The sequence below is a fragment of the Euprymna scolopes genome, chromosome 1 (genome assembly GCF_053919585.1).
Source record: "Euprymna scolopes isolate OS-2025 chromosome 1, ASM5391958v1, whole genome shotgun sequence".
Classification (NCBI taxonomy): Eukaryota; Metazoa; Mollusca; class Cephalopoda; order Sepiida; family Sepiolidae; genus Euprymna; species Euprymna scolopes.
Window position 1 is genome coordinate 34,254,427 of NC_136482.1, and position 18,742 is coordinate 34,273,168.

The 18,742-nt window shown below is 36.2% G+C and overlaps 1 protein-coding gene across 1 annotated transcript; it reads right to left on the reverse strand.

Annotated features, from left to right (window-relative positions):
* Nucleotides 1–15,801: 15,801 nt before the first annotated feature.
* Nucleotides 15,802–16,467, reverse strand: LOC145280101 (uncharacterized). The gene has a single exon (XM_080131836.1). It carries the CDS (start codon nt 16,465–16,467, stop codon nt 15,802–15,804), a length of 666 nt encoding a protein of 221 aa, XP_079987962.1.
* Nucleotides 16,468–18,742: the final 2,275 nt, after the last annotated feature.

Sequence of the window (18,742 nt, forward strand, 5' to 3'; positions counted from 1 at the left end):
GAGATTTATTTCATAAGTGTCTGCTTATACTAACTCCTCACAAAAATCTGCACTCCAGGGCAGCGACAGGTAGGGTAGGTTAGTATAATAATAATGTGAAGGTTAGATTCTAAAATTTAAACATCGATAGTTTTCTATTAGAAAATCAAGATTTCATTCTGAACAGTCAGTGCCTTATGGATCGTGTAAAAGGTGATGTATATATATATATATATATATATATATATATATATATATATATATATATATATGTGTGTGTGTGTGTGTGTGTGTGTGTGTGTGTGTGTGTGTTTAATAAAATATAATTTGGTTGTTTTCTTTTCAGAAAATACTTTATCTTACTTTCCAAATGGACGCCATTTATATATTTTGAGTAATAAATTATCTATGCTTCGGATTTTTATCTTAGACTAGAACTTATAATTTGTATTATATGGGTTACTGTTCTCAGCTTGAGTGTTATTCTCAAAACCGTTTCGGCCGATTTAACCTCCAACCTTCTTCAAGTGCATTTTATCGAATTCGGAAACCTTTATGTCGAAATTAGAGAGCTATACGCAATTCTGAAAAGAGTTCTCTATTTAATCCACGAGAATAGCTTGCTCTTGTTTCCGTCAGGACCTGTGACGTAACGGACATAAGTGCTACATAACAACCAATTATAAGTTACAGTTTTTCGCCGGTTAAAGACTCAATTATCAATGCGGGCCATACTAATGATACAATTACGAATTACTTCTACTCGATTATGGCTAACAGAACGAGAACAGTCTAACCCCCACCCCACGGATGAACTAAAAGGTTTCGTCCAAAATTCTGTACAGATACCCGAATTCCACAAGATTTACTTGAAGAAGTTTGAAGCCTATATTAATTGAAACGTTGCGAGAATAATATCTAAGATGAGAACAGTAGTCAGAATAATCTAAATAATACATATTGAATTATCTAATAATATTGTTAAATAACATTTAAATATTTCTTCAGATAAAATCAATGGACAGAGATTTCTAATTTCTGGAAGGTTGACATGACACTCAGTGCATAGAAATAATCCTTTATATAAAGCCTTTTCCATAGTAAACAAATTGTAATGTAATGGCGTACCAAATCGACATATGTTATGGTGAACGAATAAGTTGCATCGATATAACGATTAGTGACTCATATTTTATATGTAAGGCGAGTTTACTTTTTCACATCAATAGAAAAAATATCTATATAATAATACGTTAAGGCAATTTAATGTCCGTCCGTACATTATAATCACGGTAACATACTGATCTCCGTTAGATCACCGAAGTTTAGCGATGTTGAAACTAGTCAGTACTAAAATGGGTGACTCTTTGGTAATACCAGGTGCTGTATGTGCCCTGAAACCTGGAGAGAGATTGACTATTCTTTCCAAGACACGTTGCATGAAATAATGCAGTGCACTCAAGACTCCGTATGGTTAAGGGACACATCCACCACCACCATCATCATTATCATTATCATAGCTTTGCACCACTATTTATTCCAAAAATGTGGTCGGGCAGGAACACGATCTCGCCACTCAATCGTCGAATCAACGCGTGCCACATCGACTCATGTAGAAGTGGATTCGTCAATTCGGCACGCCAGATCGACTCACGCAATTTAGATTTTCACCGATGACACGAGATAACAGCATGTCCTGGGTTTTAGCCGGGGTCAATGGGTTAATTATCCGGTTTTCATGAATTCGCTTATCAATCGAAATGACATTTAACAATAATTTTTAAAATAATTATTTCATTCAAATCTCAAACCAACTAACTTCACAGCGAAATATGATCATCGCCGCAGTCAAATGTTCGACTCTTTCTGAGTTGACGTTTTCTTTTTGTTTTTAACTGAAACAGTGCTCTCGCCTTTTTGCACAGGGACAAATCTTTTAATAATAATTTTAAAAAATAATATCCACCCAAAATAACCGATTTTGAAGGACACGCTTGTCCGTGTCAGTGCGTTCAAATCTATTACTCAGCGGTCAAATCATAAACGGATTGGCTTTTAACTTTTGTGCAGAATTAAATCTTTAAACTAAATAATTATTTATTTGTCATTTTCGCTGGTTGCTGAGTTCAATTACATTACGTAAACACAAACACATCAATTGAATTTCCAAAACGAATCATCACCTCTCCTCCTGCCCGGAAAAATGAAACTGTAAGTCACCAAGTTTTCCATTAAAAGAACAATATGACCATCACCAGTTTCTAAAGAAAAAGATAAATCTTATACATTTTTAAAATGCTGAAACTGTTCGTTCTGTCTCTATTTTCTCCTTTATAAAGAATTCCTCCTAGACTAACATAATTATAAAATTTAAATATATTAGAATACTGGAAGCATTCGTCTTTCGTTGACTTACATCTTTCTTTGACAATGCCTCTTAAGGAGAGGTAAACATAAATTTGATCGAAATAAGTATTTTAAAATGCTTAAATAATTTTTTTTTCGTTATCTTTAATTTTTTTTTAAAGCAATTCTTCCTAGACTAAGGTAATTATAAATTTGTTCGAACTAAGTATTTTAAAATACTGAAACTATTTTTTCGTTATCTCTAGTCTTTCCTTGATTGATAATATCTCATAGTAATTATTAATTTTTATACTTACTCATTTTTGGATTGAATTTTGTATGTTATTTATTTTTTTAACTCACCTTCCCCCCCCCCAAAAAAAAACAAAGCATATTGCTACTTGGACGTAAGTGGTCACTAATTGGGATCATACCCAAGAAAGATTAAGATGTTGAATTACGTTGCGTTTGAACTTCTGCATATCAGTACAGTTTGAGAAGCAGGTAGCAGAATAGAATTTCAAAGTCTAGCTGTTCTAGGGAATAAGCTATTAGAGTAGAAAACTCTCTTACATTTAGGGACCTCGAGAGTGAAGGGGTGTGATTTTGTTGCCAATCGGGTTTGTCAGGAATGTGTACGTCGAGGGGGTACAAGTGTAATGAGTTCATTCCATTAAAATACTTGTACAACAGGCACAGGGACGCAACATTGCAGCGATGGGACAGGGGATGGAGCCTAGTTGACAGAGTGGGACCTATTAAATTGGAGACCCTTTTTTTGGACCCTATCCAAGAGGGAGACACTAGTGGTAGATGTACCAGCCCAGATGTGGCAACAATGCTCCATACATGGGTGAATAGTGGCTTTATAGAGGTACAGGATAATCTCAGGTGTGAGCAGTTTTCTAACACGATAGAGGGAGCTCGCCTTTCTTGCAGCAGCCTTCGTATTGCCCTCAATGTATTTATTCCAGTTCATTTCCTGTGAATTTTAAGCCGATTAGTTTGAAGGAAGAATTCTCAGGTAGGGAGTTATTTGTCATAGTTATCGGTGATTGGAGAGGCATCTTGTAATTGTTACAGGAGAGCAACTTAGTTTTACTCGCATTAAATATCACCATCTATTTACGTCCCCATTCAACTACGGTCTGGAGGTCATTTTCTAAGGATTCAGCCATTGTCTTGAATTTGTGTATATCTGTTCTTCCCTCATGCATGTTATAGAGTGTTGTATCATCGGCAAATATACCATTATCAGACTCAATATTATCGGGAAGGTCATTGATGAATATCAGAAATAATAGTGGTTCAAGATCGACCTCTGAGGCACTTATGCATTAATGTTATGCTGTTTGGACGGACGTCCATCAATGGATGGTTCTATTTTCTAAGAAGGATCTAATCATATTAAGTATACGTCTAGTTATACCATATTTGATTTTCATTAGCAGCCCTTCATGCCAGACTTTGTCAAAGGCCTTGGATATATCGAGGACTACAGCCCGGGCTTCACCCACCTTATCCAATGCATGGTATATGCGTTCAGAGATGACTGTTAAAATATCTGCTGTAGAGAACATTTCCTAAATCTGTCTATTGGTTGGTTGCTTTACGCCATATCAACCCTTTTCAGGTTATTTAATGCCGAATCCAGTTATTTTGAAGAAAAATTTTAATAGAAGATATTTTTTTACAAGTCGGTTTCTATTTAACCCATAGTTAGGATCCTAACAGGTACTACCACTCTGGGTCACAGTGGACCTGGGGGCAATGGCAATTAAAGGGTGGCCCCACACTCTCCAAAGCCCGCAAGCTGGGCCTCACCATCGGATATAGTTTAAGGTCATATCTATGACTCCTAAATCTCTACTGTTTGTTATGTTTGTGCGTGATTGATTAGTGTCTAAAAGATTTAAGCAAAAGGGCGGAGACTTATAAAGGGGTTATTGAGATGGTTGGTCCTTTCGCCAGAATTCTTGTACACTGGTACCACAGAGGCTATCTTCCAGCTATTAGGGAAGCAGAATTTAGCAAGGCATTTGTTGTAGAATTTGGAAAGTACGGGGGCTAGCTCAGCTAAGCATTTCTTAATTAGTATAGCAAGGGTGAGATCAGGCCCACACGCCTTGGAGGTGTCTAAGTTTTTATGACATCGTGGACATGAGAAGGGGTGATTTTTAGATCATCAATTGTGGCTTCCGTCTGCATAGGAAAATTTGGGAGGGGGTTGTTTGTTGGCTCTAGGGTGGAGATGGGGGCGAATCGCTGAGCAAGCAGTTCTGCTTTTTCGGTTGCCGTGCGTGCAACCTTCTGGTTGTTGAATAGTGGGGGAATTGTTCCTCTCCTATAATTAATATTACAAATTCTGAATATAGTATATTATAATTGATTGAAATGTTAATATTTTAGGACGCTGAAGACTTAAAAACTAAATAATATTTATTGTTTATGTTTACTCAACCTGTCCTTTTGTCGTTTACCATTAATTTGTACAATAATGGAAACGAATTCAATCATTATTTTTGTGATGGAAATAAAAACGTTTCTAGTTAATATATACAGTAATCCATTCTCCCGAAAAGTGTATGATAATGTGTAATTTACAACATTATTATGGGAGTCGTTCAAATTTACTTGTTAAATTACTTCCTTCGGCAATCAACGTTCATACTTTACGATTTTGTCACAGTTTGATAATTAAATCCTTAAAAAAATATTTATAGTCCAATACGCTAACTGGCTTGCTAATACAATAAGTTATTAATTATTACTAGCGGGACCTGTGGAAATTCCACAAGGGACTCATTCATATGTAATATATTGATGTTGGCATTCTGTAGATGTTCTGCGTAAATGAAGACGCTCTGATATTATTGTACCTTTTTTTGTTAAAACTGCAAAAGTATTTATCTAAGCTAGCACGAACACCCCGCAAAACCGGGTCGTAAAGTACACTTAAATATGGTATTTTAATTCTTGCAGATTTCGTATATATTATTATAGAGTTAATGTTCTATCGAATTTTATATATTATAAAGTTGCTATTTCAAAAAAAAAAATATATATATATATATATATATATATATATATATATATATATATATCCATATGACTGGGTGCATTAGCTTGAATCGAAACCGAAATAAAAACTTATGAAAAAATATATGTATATATATTTATATATCTATAAAAGTGAAAATGTCTGTGTGTATACATTTCTCTACCAAATTACTCTGTTAATTTTCGGTCTAGAGACTCGAGATTTGACATAAGGAGTATTGAGATTTGGGAAAATATTTTTAATCGGTTTTCAGCCAGAAATTTGGCTGTCAAGGAGTCAAAGTTCAACGATTTGACCTTTGAAAACTCTGCCAAACTCATCCGACAATTTTGGGTCTAAACACTTGAAATTTTAGATGTAGGTTACTTGGACTTTGTAATTTAATTTGAGCCAAAAAACTAAATGTTAAGGTGTAAAAATTGAGGTCAAAGTTAAAAAAATTGACCTCTGCGGTCTCTACCAAATGTCTAAGCCAATTTCTGGTCTAAACATTTAAAATTTTACATAAAGTGTATTCAGAGATAGGGCAAGCTTCTTAATCGGTTTGGGTCGAAAACTTGAGCTGCCAACGGTCTCTAGAAAACTACTAATGTTCTCATGGCAGTAATTACAAAAACTCTTCTCGGGAAGGGAGGGATTAAAGTCACTGGAATGCTGAGACTGATACTACACTCAGAAATTCATGTTGAAGTAATGGTTGTCTAATCTCTAACGTGTTAATGTTTTATGTATTAATTTCGAAAAGATGCTGAATTAGTTTATGATTTAAATATTACTTTATTTCAAGTATATTCTTAACAGTAGGGTAGGGGATATGAAGTCAGTCTCGGAAATGGCTGAAACCGTTTACACATTGAACATTACTTTATTTCATGTATATTTTTAACAGTGGGGTGGAGAATATTAAGTCAGTCTCGGAAATGGCTGCAACCATTTACGTTTTAGACATTACTTTATTTAATATATATTTTTAACAGTGGGGTAGGGGATAAGAAGTCAGTCTTGAAAATGACGGAAACAGTTTACGATTTAGACATTACATTATTTCATGTATATTTTAACAGTGGGTATGGGATATAAAGTCAGTCCCGGAAATTGCTGAAACAGTTTACGATTTAAACATTACTTTATTTCAAGTATATTTTTAACAATGGGGTGGCAGACATGAAGTCAGTCCCGGGATTGGATAAGATAAGTGCAAATACATACTAGCAGAATACTCATCTTCGGCCAGGATTCAATGAGAAAGGTGGACAAAAATGTAGTAGAAGAATACCCAGCGTCGCCCAGGATCGAATAAGATAGGTGTAAGATATATACTAGCAGAATATGCGGCGTCGCCCGATATTGGCTAAGATAGGTGGAACGTATATACTATGAGAATACCCAGAATTGATTTATGTGTTTGTAATAAAATAACTAGCCCAGGCAATATAGCAAAGTTATTATTTTAGTAGGGGCGATAGTATTGGTAAAAATTATAAAAAAGGATTAAAATAATGATCGAAATTAGTAACATATCCAAGAATTATGAAAGATGATGAAATGTGAATTAATTGATTGGTGTGTTTGTAATGAAATATTCAGCCAAGATAATATATTAAAAGTATTATTTTAGTAAGGGGGGCAATAATGTTGGTTGAAATTATTAAAAATGATTCTCGAAATTAGTAACATATCCAAAACATTTTGAAAAATGATGAAATGTGAGTTAATTGATTGATGTGTTTTAATGAAATAATCAGCCCAGTTATTATTTTAGTAAGAGGGGGCGATAATGTGAGTTAAAAATATAAAAAATGATTTTCGAAATTAGTAAAATATCCAAGAATTATGAAAAATGATGAAATGTGAATTAATAGATTGGTGTGTTTGTAATGAAATATAAGCACAGATAATATATCAAAGTTACTATTTTAGTAAGAGGGGGGAGATAATGTAGTGTAAATTATAAAAAAAAAATAATTGTCGAAATTAGTAACATATCTAAGAATTATGAAAAATGATGAAATGTAAGTTAAGGTATTGGTGTGTTTGTAATGAAATAATCAGATTAGACAATGTATCAAAGTTATTATTTAATAAGGGGGCGATAATGTTTGTTACAATGATAAAAAATGATTGTCGAAATTAGTAAAATATCCAAGAATTATGAAAAATGATGAAATGTGAGTTAATTGATTGGTGTGTTTGTAATGAAATCATCAGCCCTGGCAATATATCAAAGTTATTATTTTAGTAAGGGTGGTGCGATACAATTTTAACAAAAAGGCTAGAATGATATGATGGTGTCTTCATTCATTCTGGCCGTCCATAGAATGTCCAGCAGCAATGTATTACATATGAAAGATGCCGCTGTGGAATTTCCACAGGTCCTGCTAGTTGTTGTTGTTATTATTATTATTATTATTATTATTATTATTATTATTATTATTGCAAACGTTATTAGAAGTTTAAATAACTTTAAAACGATAATAATGAAAACTTTTCTAACAAATTCAGACATTCAATTTCATAATGAAATAAGTATTGTTATTTTATGAAATATATATCGGCAAATGTTGCCATATAATCTTTATTCCATCATTTAATCTCATTGTAAATTGACCCTCATTTTCTTACCAATCGCATTCCTTACTGATTCATTTTATTTTCTCACCACTAAGAAAAAATTGCAAAAAAGTTTACATGTAACGTGTTTCTATCAAATCTTATTACTTGCATGTCAAATTAAAGACGGTTAAGAAAAGATGGCGACATAATAATTCCTTAATCATTTACAAGTCGCTTTCATTAAATTTAAATCGCTACAAAAAAGTAGTGGCCCACTAACATCTCAAGCGGTTCTTCATATTTGTCTACAAAAAGTTTATTATTTTAATTCACGGTCTGATTCAAACACGTATTTCACTGATTATTCTACTGAAAAAAACAAACAGTTTCATTCTAATTGTTTGCTTATGCGAGGAAAAAAATGTTGCTTATTGATGTTATGGTTGATGCTTTTCACTACTGTGGAATTTTTACGGGTTCTGCTTATACAAAATATTTCTTCTTGTTGAGTAATATGAACTTAATTTATGGAATTCCATTTGTTGAATTGAATGTCTTGAATATCAAATAATAACTCTTTCCCTGTAATTATGGACTTTGCTTGTGAATCAACATTTAAGGAAACCTCTACGAGGTCAATGACCCTAAATCGGGACTTATTTTGGCAACTTCTTAACATATGAATTTTTGCTGTGACCATTCATTAACTCAGGTAAGTGTTTGTCTTTTTCTTTGGTCCTATTTCTGACGGCTAAGCCAAAACTTATTATGTGAGGTATTTCTTACATAAAATTCTTTTGCTAAAATAGTAGCAAATAATTTGCCGGATTAGTCATTTACCAAATTACCAATTAATGTAAAAACATTTTGTTTGTCAAATTAAAATTAATGACTCCTCGCGTGAATTTGTTACTAAAGTAAGTAGTTTGACCTCGTGGGGATCAGATTGCAAATTAATTCTTCGTGAATTATCGGATTAAATAAATTTATTTTGTATTGGGTTGAGTTAATGAATAACAGGCGTCACTTCGTGGCAAGCTGATTTATTATAACCATTAAATCTTCGTGACTTTTAATTTAGGTCAAATGAATGATTTAACTTACTTTAATCACCAAGTGAAATCTTGACTTACTATATAATTTAGCTAGCCTTGCGGGTTTTATTGTTTAAACCATTAACGACGTTAAGTAATTTAATTGTATTGCCAATTTAATTAATCAAGATTACGTCGGTTAAAACAATACAATTTTTATTATTATTATTATTATTATTATTATTATTATTATTATTATTATTATTATTATTCCTTGATTGTGTTCTGTTTCTGCTATTGCTTTTGTCGTTTGCTTAGATAAAAAAGGGAGATTTCAGATTACTTGTAAAAAAACTTGCTGACCTGAATTTTTCACAAGTAGGATACGCTATAATGAGATAAAATAAGTTTCATATTATTAACATAAGGAAATCGTTGGGAGAGGTCGACAACTTGATCGATCAATTGCTGTTAAAAATCAAGGATGATGAGAGGCGTTCTTTGATTTACTTTGAGGCAAACCAATTCTCAAACTGAATAAAAAAAATATCATTGAAGGAATTCAAATCGCCAGAGAGGGTGACAAGGTTCATGTTATGTTAAATATGCAAATATTGAAAAAATAAAGAAAGTTATGATTAGCCCCCTTTTTTTTTTTTTGCTCCTCTTGAGAGTTTGTCAGAAAATTTGACCATGAAGTGGCAAACACTTTCTTCTCCTTCTTCTCCTTCTTCATAATTCTTCCTCCACTCTTCAGTATTTGAAGGTTATTAAGTGAAATTTATCGCCAAATTTGTATTAAAAAAAGTCAGTTTGCATTTGAACGTTGGAGAAGCAACATGCGCCATTTGCTCACATTATGTATTTTTTCAACTCATTATGGAAACACCCCAAATAATGTAGTATTATTCGCCTTGCTGAATAATATGAACTTCATCTATAAAATTCCATTTGTTGAATTGAATGCCTTCATGCGTCTAAAACAACTGCGAACCCCAGATTAAGAACTCTTTTTCTTGAATTATCGAATTTCCATTGTAATGATGGACTTTGCTTGTAAATCGACAATTAAGGAATCCTCTACTACTTTCGGGACCTGTGAAAATTCCACAGGGGACTCATTCATATGTAATATATTGATGTTGGCATTCTGTAGATGTTCAGTCTAAATGGAGATGCTCTGATATTATTGTAGCTTTTTTGTTAAAACTGCAAAAGTATTTATCTAAGCTAGCACAAATGCCCGGCAAAGTCCAGTTGTAAAGTACGCTTAAATATGATATTTTAACTATTTCATAATTTGTATATATTATTATACAGTTAATGTTCTATCGATTTTTTTATATTATAAAGTTAAATTTAAAAAATAAAAAATATATATCCATATGACTTGGATGCATTAGCTTGAATCGAAACCGAAATAAAAATGAAGAATTCTTGGAAAAATTATTTATGACAAGAAATGGAAGTATATAACAATTAAATGACTCGGATGTAAGCGTGACACAGAAAATAACATACACGGTATCGTATTAATATATAGATGCTATGCCGCCAAAACGAGACCTATTATTTCGTAACTCCTTAACATATCAACCTGTGACTATTCATTAATTCAGGTAAGTGTTTGTCACTCTCTTTGGTCATATTTCTGACAGCTTAGCCAAAACTTATTATGCAACGAATTTTACACATTCTCCGATTATGGGATTATCTGTTTTTTGTTTTTTTTTTTTTTTTGTTGTTTTTTTTGCTATTAAACGAACAAGATGGCGTCATCCTATTCTTTCACTTCTGAATTACGAGCCCTACGCATTCGGAATCTTCAGTTACTACAAACCACACACATCCTCACAAAGGCACAGACTTTATTATTATATTCTACGCTTCCATTTCCATATTTATTATTTATCTTGGAGAATGTCAGTTCATATTTATTTGGGTTGAAAAATATCTTCCACTTATTTTTTATTCTTTGATGCCATTCATTGTTGGAGATATAGCGGAATTTCGCCCCCGATTTTTTCATTCGTTCATTTATCGTCTGCTAAGATGCCGATACGTAACAGACATTTACTCTTAATTTCTGTATATTATTTATGCTGGTCGAGAAATATTTTCCATTTATTTCCTATTCTTTTCTTTTCTTCGTGATTTCTTCTTATTTCGAATTCTGTATTTCATATCGTTTAAAAGTGTAGCCAAATTTTGCTGTCTCTCGCCTTCTCAGCCATTTCTTTCCTTTCTCTACCTTTGTATTTTCTCGTCTGCCTCGGTTGGAGACACAACAGAAATTCGTTGTGCTCCCTTCGCCGTCTCGATGCTTTCTGTTTTTCTCCCTTTTTCTTCTTTCTCCTCTAAGCGGCTATTCGCCTTTCTTTCTTCTTTTCATATCTTTCTCTTTTAAACAGCTGCTTGTTTTTTTCTTTCTCTCTTTATAACGTATCCCCTTTCTTTCTTTTCAGTTTTATTTTCACATCTCTCTCTCTCTCTCTCTCTCTCTCTCTCATTCTCTTCCTCTCTTTTCGTACACAAATCTTTGCTGAAAACAATTTTAAATAAAAAATAAAACAAAATATTGCCGAATTTTCGCTCAGCGTAAAAATTGATTTTAAAATTGAAATATAAAAGAAAATATTATGTAATCCAATCACGTGACTACATAACACCTCCTCGACAGACAGAATGAAATGATGTTATACGTAACGCCATTTCACGATTAATTCGCGAACATTAAGGTTGTTTATATGTATTGCCTCTATATCAGCTATTTTTTTAGCCAGTGCAACTTCAAATAATATAAAACTGTTCCACACCCCCAATCTCTATTTGGTCAAAATGGTAATTATGGATACTCGTGTTTACTAGGGTTGGAAACTTCTACAAAGTTGTTTGCAGCTGGAATAGGCAAGCGTCTAACTTAACTCTTACTATGCTCGGTAAGCACGTACGTGGTCGTTTCAAACTCTTTTTGCATACGCAATATTTAGTGCCCTGTTTTGACGTTACTTTACTAACATGGTTCTCGTACATCGTCTCCTTTAATAGCGAAATTACCTCGTTGTCCCCTTTAACGTTGTCACCGTCACTTAATTCGTTCTGGCAATTATCGTTATTTTCGCTATTAACTTTATCTTTATAACATTTGTCAACATTTGTCATCGAGCACACGTGTAGCATAGTCATTATCTCTGTCATCAAACTCAAATCTACTTTAGGGTTTGTAATGCTTTTAGGACACACCCTAATAAAATAAATAATTCGATACAAGCTTCTGAAATGACAAACGCAACAACTTCATAAAATGTAACACAGAAAGGGTTTATTTAGGAGAATGTGGTATTTTTCTTGTAGCAAGCTGGACTCCGGCACCTGGTATTATCGCGGTAGTTATTCCAGTGGAATCGTCGATAGCGTAGAGATAACACCGAGGTGGAGAGAGAGAGAAGAAAAGGAGGTCCGTTCCGTTTGGAGTCTCTCTGCGTAAGAAAGAGTTGTTCTTCTTCAAACCGGATGCTGGCCGATTTCCTTTGGGGATAGGAAGTATCAAAGCGCCGTACCCCTGACTGGTCAATATGTGGCTGAATAGCACAGGGGAGAGGCATTGATTCGAGGAAGAAAAAAGTCCCATTTGTTTCTGCTACATAAACCCCTGCTTAGGCTGAAAGCCGACAGAGAAAAAAGTAGCATAACACATAACGAAAAAATTTTCTTAATATTTCTTTTCTTTATTTATTTTTAAGAGCAAGAAAAAAATGTTCTTACTTTTGTGTGAAAAGTTGGGGAATATTTGCAACTTGTTGTAATAGAATTTTTTTTTTTTAAATAAGGGAAAACGAGGAAAAAATATTTTCTTAACAGAAATACAAAGTTTTACACAGTCTCTTCGGCCAATGTACCCGTGAACCACTACGTGTAGTGGTGGCATGATTGTCTTCATTTGGAGCATTTACTTCAGGTGTATGCATGTTTTGATGCTGTGTGAAAGTAGGGGGAATGCGTGGCTCGTGTGTTTTTGTGTCAAGAAAGGCTTTTTTTACTCTATAAATAGAAACAGTTTCTCTTTTATCACTGATATCTAAAGTAAAGAGGTTATCGGTACGTGAAAGCACGCGATCAAGGCCAGTATAAGGTGAAGTTAGGGGGGCTTTCACGGCGTCCTTTCTAAGAAAAACGTGAGTCCAAGACGAAATGTCCTTCGGGACTGAAGATCTAATGGTCTGTTCCCTAGTGTGCATCGGTGGGAGCTTACTAAAATAAGCTCGCAGTCTGTTTACATACAGAGCTGTGTGGTTTGTTGTTAACTCTATCGGGCTCAACATTTGCCCTGGCAATGATAGAGGTACTCCATATACAAGTTCGGCTGAAGAGTATCCCAGGTCCTCTTTGAAAGCAGCACGACAGCCAAGAAGGACAACCGGTACATATTCGCTCCATCGCTGTTGGTCAGGGTAAGCACGTAATGCTGCTTTCAATTGGCGATGGAAGCGTTCAATCATCCCGTTAGAAGCAGGGTGATAGCTTGTAGTGCGAATACGTTGGATCCCTAGCATCCTGGAGAGTTCCTGGAAGAGGTGGGATTCAAACTGTATGACACGATCAGTGGTGATGGTAGTGGGAACTCCGTAACGCGATATCCAGCCTGACATAAGGGCTCGCACTACGGACTCAGCCGAAATGTCTGTGAGGGGAATGGCCTCAGGCTACCGTGTGAAACGGTCAATACAGGTCAGGAGATAAGTAAATCCCTGACTGACCGGCCAAGGTCCAACCAGGTCGATGTGCACATGGCTAAACCGAGCGTCTGGGGTGGTGAATGTTCCAAGGGGTGCATGGATATGCTTGTGCACCTTTGACTTTTGGCAGGATACACAGGAACGTGTCCAGACAGTGATATCACGCCTCATATTTGGCCAGAAAAATCTAGCTGTAATAAGCTTCACTGTGGCTCTGCATCCAGGGTGTGCCAAATTGTGTAGGGTGTCAAAAACAACTCTACGATGAGTCAATGGAACGAATGGTCGAGATGAATCCGTTGAGGTGTCACAAATGATCTGCGTGTCCGAGGTAGGCACGAGCAGGTATGCGAATTTCCAAGTTGCAAATTCAGGTGACGATGGATCCAACGTGTCCAGGCTTGGCTGGTCTAAGGCCATCTGCTCTAAGTCAATATCCGATGTTGAGGACAGAGAATTAATGGGAAGGCGGGACAAAGCATCTGCCACAGCATTCTGCTTACCTGAGATATGTCGGATATCACTTGTAAACAAAATCCAAGTGGCGTGTTTCACGGGGAGAATATTTGTTCGGCTTAGAACGAAGTGCGTATGTAAGCGGACGGTGATCAGTGTAGATCACAAACTGACGGCCCTCAAGTGAATGTTGAAAATGTTTCAGTGCGAGGTATATTGTCAGGAGTTCACGGCCAAACGTGCTGTAACGTTGTTCTGCTGGGTTCAGCCGTCTCAAAAAGTATGCGAGAAGTTGTAACTGTTGTTGGTGCTGCTGTTGCAATACTGCACCTACAGCTGTGCCTGATGCGTCAACGACCAGTGAAAACCTTTTTCCGGTAACGGAGATATACCGTCTAGGCTGATAATGTGGCCCAGGAAAACTAGTGACGAAGCACCGAAAACGCATTTACCAGGGTTAATCCTCACCTGATATTGCTGAAACCGTTCGAATAGTAGGCGGAGGTGAGTGATATGTTCCTCAGGTGAGGCACGTGCCACGAGGATGTCGTCTATATAGTTATAGACGAAGTCCAAGTCGTGCACTACTTCGTCCATGAAGCGCTGAAATGTGCTAACCGCGTTTCGTAAACCAAAGGGCATAGTTAAGAATTCAAACGCTCTGAATGGAGTCGTTACCGCAGTCTTAGGTATGTCGGCTGGATTCACTGGAATCTGACTAGGTCTAGTTTGGAGAAGATCTTACAACCATGCAGAGAGGAAGCAAAATCTTGTATATGTGGGATTGGGTAACGATCAGTTATCGTCATGGCATTGAGTCGTCGGTAGTCACCAGTCGGAGGCCAATCTCCATCTCGTTTCGGGACCATATGCAAAGAGGAAGCCCATGGACTGGACGAGGGGCGTATTATTCCTAGCTGCAGTATATGGTTAAATTCTGCCTTCGCTGCCTTAAGTTTATCAGCAGGGAGGCGGCGAGGGCGTGAGAAAACAGGAGCACCTGTGGTCTCAATGTGGTGTTTTGTGGTGTGCGTGGGTTTGCTCACCACGAAATTTAAGTTCGTTAACTCCGGGTAGGAGTCTAAGGCGGTCTTATACGAGTTATCTGGAGCGGCAATGAAGAATACTGGGCTGATGGAGGGGGTGTTTGTTTTTACACCAGGGACAGAAAGTTCTGTATTTGCGTCTATCAGCCGGCGTCTGCGCATATCCATTATCAGGTTGAAGTGGTGCAGGAAGTCCGCGCCTAGTATGGGGTAGGGTAAATCTGCTATAGTGAAAACCCACGTAAAGTCTCTTCGTAATTCCAAGTCCAGAGAACGAGAAATTTGACCGTACGTGGGAATAGGAGAATGATTTACCGCTTGCAGTGTGATGGACGACACTGGAGAAGTTTCAAAGGCCAAATGCTGCAAGCTGCTCTTGTATTGACCAAGCAACATGCTTGGGATAAGGAGTCAGTGATAAAATAGGCACGGTTGAGGGTGGTCTGTGGGGAATGTGCCGTGCTCAGTTCTCCCGACAATCGTTTCCCTGGTTCAAATACGAACATGAGCATTTTACAGCGCCGTGCATCCTTGCCAAAACGACTATGATAAAGGTATAGTCCTGGCTTGCTAGAGTGACGGCGGTGATGTCAGGATGGCGAACGGCTCTTGTAGTGGCGTCGGGGCGAATGTGGCCTGCCCATGTTCAGCTTACTCACCTCTCTGGCGAGGCATTCGATAGCGTCGAGAATAGCCACAGATGTGGCGTCTCGACTTGCATCCCTAGTAGTCGTGGAATATATAGAGGCTGCTGCCTGTGGGTGAGGGATGAAGGCGGTAGTAGGCCCCTTAGTGAAGTCTATCACTTTATCTGCCGATGCCGCTATCTCATCAATGGGATGCTTCTCCAGCATGGGTGCCAGTATAGCCTTAACTTGTGGAGGCAGCCTCGAGAAGAAAAGCTGTTTTATAAAGGCCCTGTCAGCGGGGACGTTTTCAGCCAGCTCTCTCATTCTCCGGAGCAACTCGGTTGGCATACGGTCCCCCAAAAGCTCGTCGTGTACTAACGTCTGGAAACGTTTTTCTGCCGACACCGACGTCCGGAGCAGAACCTCCCGCTTGATACTATTGTATGTTGCATGCGGAGGGGTATCAGTTATTAAATCTTTTACAACTGGTGTTAACGACGCAATGAATGCACTGAACAGTATGTGGAGTTGTCGTTGCTCCGTGACGGTTTTTGCTGAAAAATAGGATTCGAGTTGAGCAAACCAAACTCGAACGTCGCCGGCGTAGGCAGGTAAATTTATAGCCATTTTTTTATATAGGGGAAACGACAAAACAGACAAAAAAAAAACTAACTATCCGAAATGTAGACAGGACCACGTGGGGGAAAAAGGGGAAATATTTAAGACTAGATAAAATACAGATAAGAGACGAAAAAAGAAAAGATTCCACAAAAAAAAAAATAGAAAAATATACTCTTGAAATGCAAGGCAGTGGTAAAAGAGTTAACATATGTGTGTGTGTTTTTTTTTTTGTTTTTTTGTTGTTTTTTTTGTAAGTGTATATATATATATATATATATAGAGAGAGAGAGAGGGAGAGAGAGAGAGATTTTTTTTTAATGTGTGTATATGTGTAAAACCTGAAGTAAATCTTTATAGAAAGGTACTTACGTTTTTTTTGTTTGTTTTCTTTTTGGCCGAGAGACGAAAAGCAATGTTACATATTTTTTTTATTTCTATTTCATTTATTTTTTCTTTTCGGAAAGGTTGTTCTGTATCGGTTGTCTCTTGTATGGTGTATGTACGTGTGCGTGCCTGCTTGCGTCTTGCTTTGCAAAAAAAAATGTTTAGTCCCTTTTTTATGTGCGTAGCTGTTGTGAAAGAAAATGTGTTTTTTTCTTCGTTTTGTTTGTATCCGGTTGAAATGTTTTATTTTTCACCGTGAAACTGAGGAATATATCTTACGAAATGCGTTCAAATGTTTTCAGCTTTTTCTTTTTTTTTATGTGCCGCGTGTCTTTTCTCACCTCTCGGCTCCTTAATTTTTTGTTTGACGAGGATGTTCTGTGTTTCTTGTTGGGGGGGGTCACTAGCTTTTCTATGCTGTATCGCGTTTTACGAAAAATGAAGGCTCGCCATTCAGAATGCTTGTATATTATGTATATTGGAAAACCATTTAATGGTATCCGCTGTATTTTATTAAATGGTATCCGCTGTATTGTATTAAATGGTTTTCCAATATACATAATAAAAAGAATAGTACTTTCTTACAATTCGATATTGTGAATTACTATCCCTCCATATCTAAGGAACTATTCGAAGAGGTGATGAAGTTTGCTAAACTCCTGTCTGATATAAAAGACACTGAAATTGAAATTATACGGACATGTAGAAATACTACATTGATTAGTGGAAATGATCAGTGGTTGAAAAAAGATCAAAATGACCTGTTTGACATTTCCATGGGGTCTTTGGATTCTGCTGAAATGACAGACTTAGTAGGTCTATTCATACTATACAACTTAACCAAAGACATCAATGTCATGGATATAGGCTTGTATCGTGATGATGGACTGATGATCATCAAGGAATCCAACGTTCCGTTTGGAGTCTCTCGGCGTAAGAATGAGTTGTTCTTCTTCAAACCGGATGCTGGCCGATTTCTTTTGGGGATAGGAAGTATCAAAGCGCCGTACCCCTGACTGTTCAAGATGTGGCCGAATAGTACAGGGGAGAGGCATTGATTCGAGGAAGAAAAAAACCCATTTGTTTCTGCTACAGTGCTACACTACTATCGGCCGAACTCTCATCATTTAATTCATTGCAACCACTATCACGATTATCTCCATTTTTATCATGATCATCATCACCATGCTACATATCACGGCCACCGTTAATTGAAAAATGCCTGCAGGCAATGTAAGTACGAGTTGTTGAACTGTTACTGTCGACATTTTTAAAAAGAGCTGTTACTGACGACATTTTTAAAAAGAGCATTAAAACTTGTTTAAAAAATAAAAGAAATGAATCCAATGCGATTAATAATGAAAGTGAACTTTATTCAATATAAAATATAAATATTATCTATGTAAAATTACGTAATTTTAAAGCAATATATAATCCAATACTGATAAAACTGAATTATGAATTTAGAGAACAAACAATTAAAGAAACATAAAACACAAACAATTCTTGGCTTTCAGGACAAGATCACAGTGTAGTAGTATCTGTTCTGACGCTACAATTCACCTTTTCTGTCCTTGGCCGGTGGAGGAGAAATCCTTCATTAGGAAAATTTTTATTTTTGTTCCTATCCTGAGTGCCCCTTATTGGGGAGCTGGATTTCCCCCAAAATATTATATATTGAAATATTTAAATAACCATTACTTTTAATACAGAAATTATATTTAAAGTTTTGTTTTTTTGTTCTTCTATGTCCATTTTTTTCTTCATGTTTTTTTCATCAAAATGTGTAGCATATTTTCATCAGTTGCATGGTTTAGAATCCTGTACTCCGCTATAGTCTTCATTTTCATATCAGTGCAGAATATATGAATACGGAAATGAAGTTCACATAACTATT

Coding starts and splice junctions, on each gene's coding strand:
- LOC145280101 (XM_080131836.1), bottom strand. CDS start 16,467: ATGGCTATAAATTTACCTGCCTACGCCGGCGACGTTCGAGTTTGGTTT.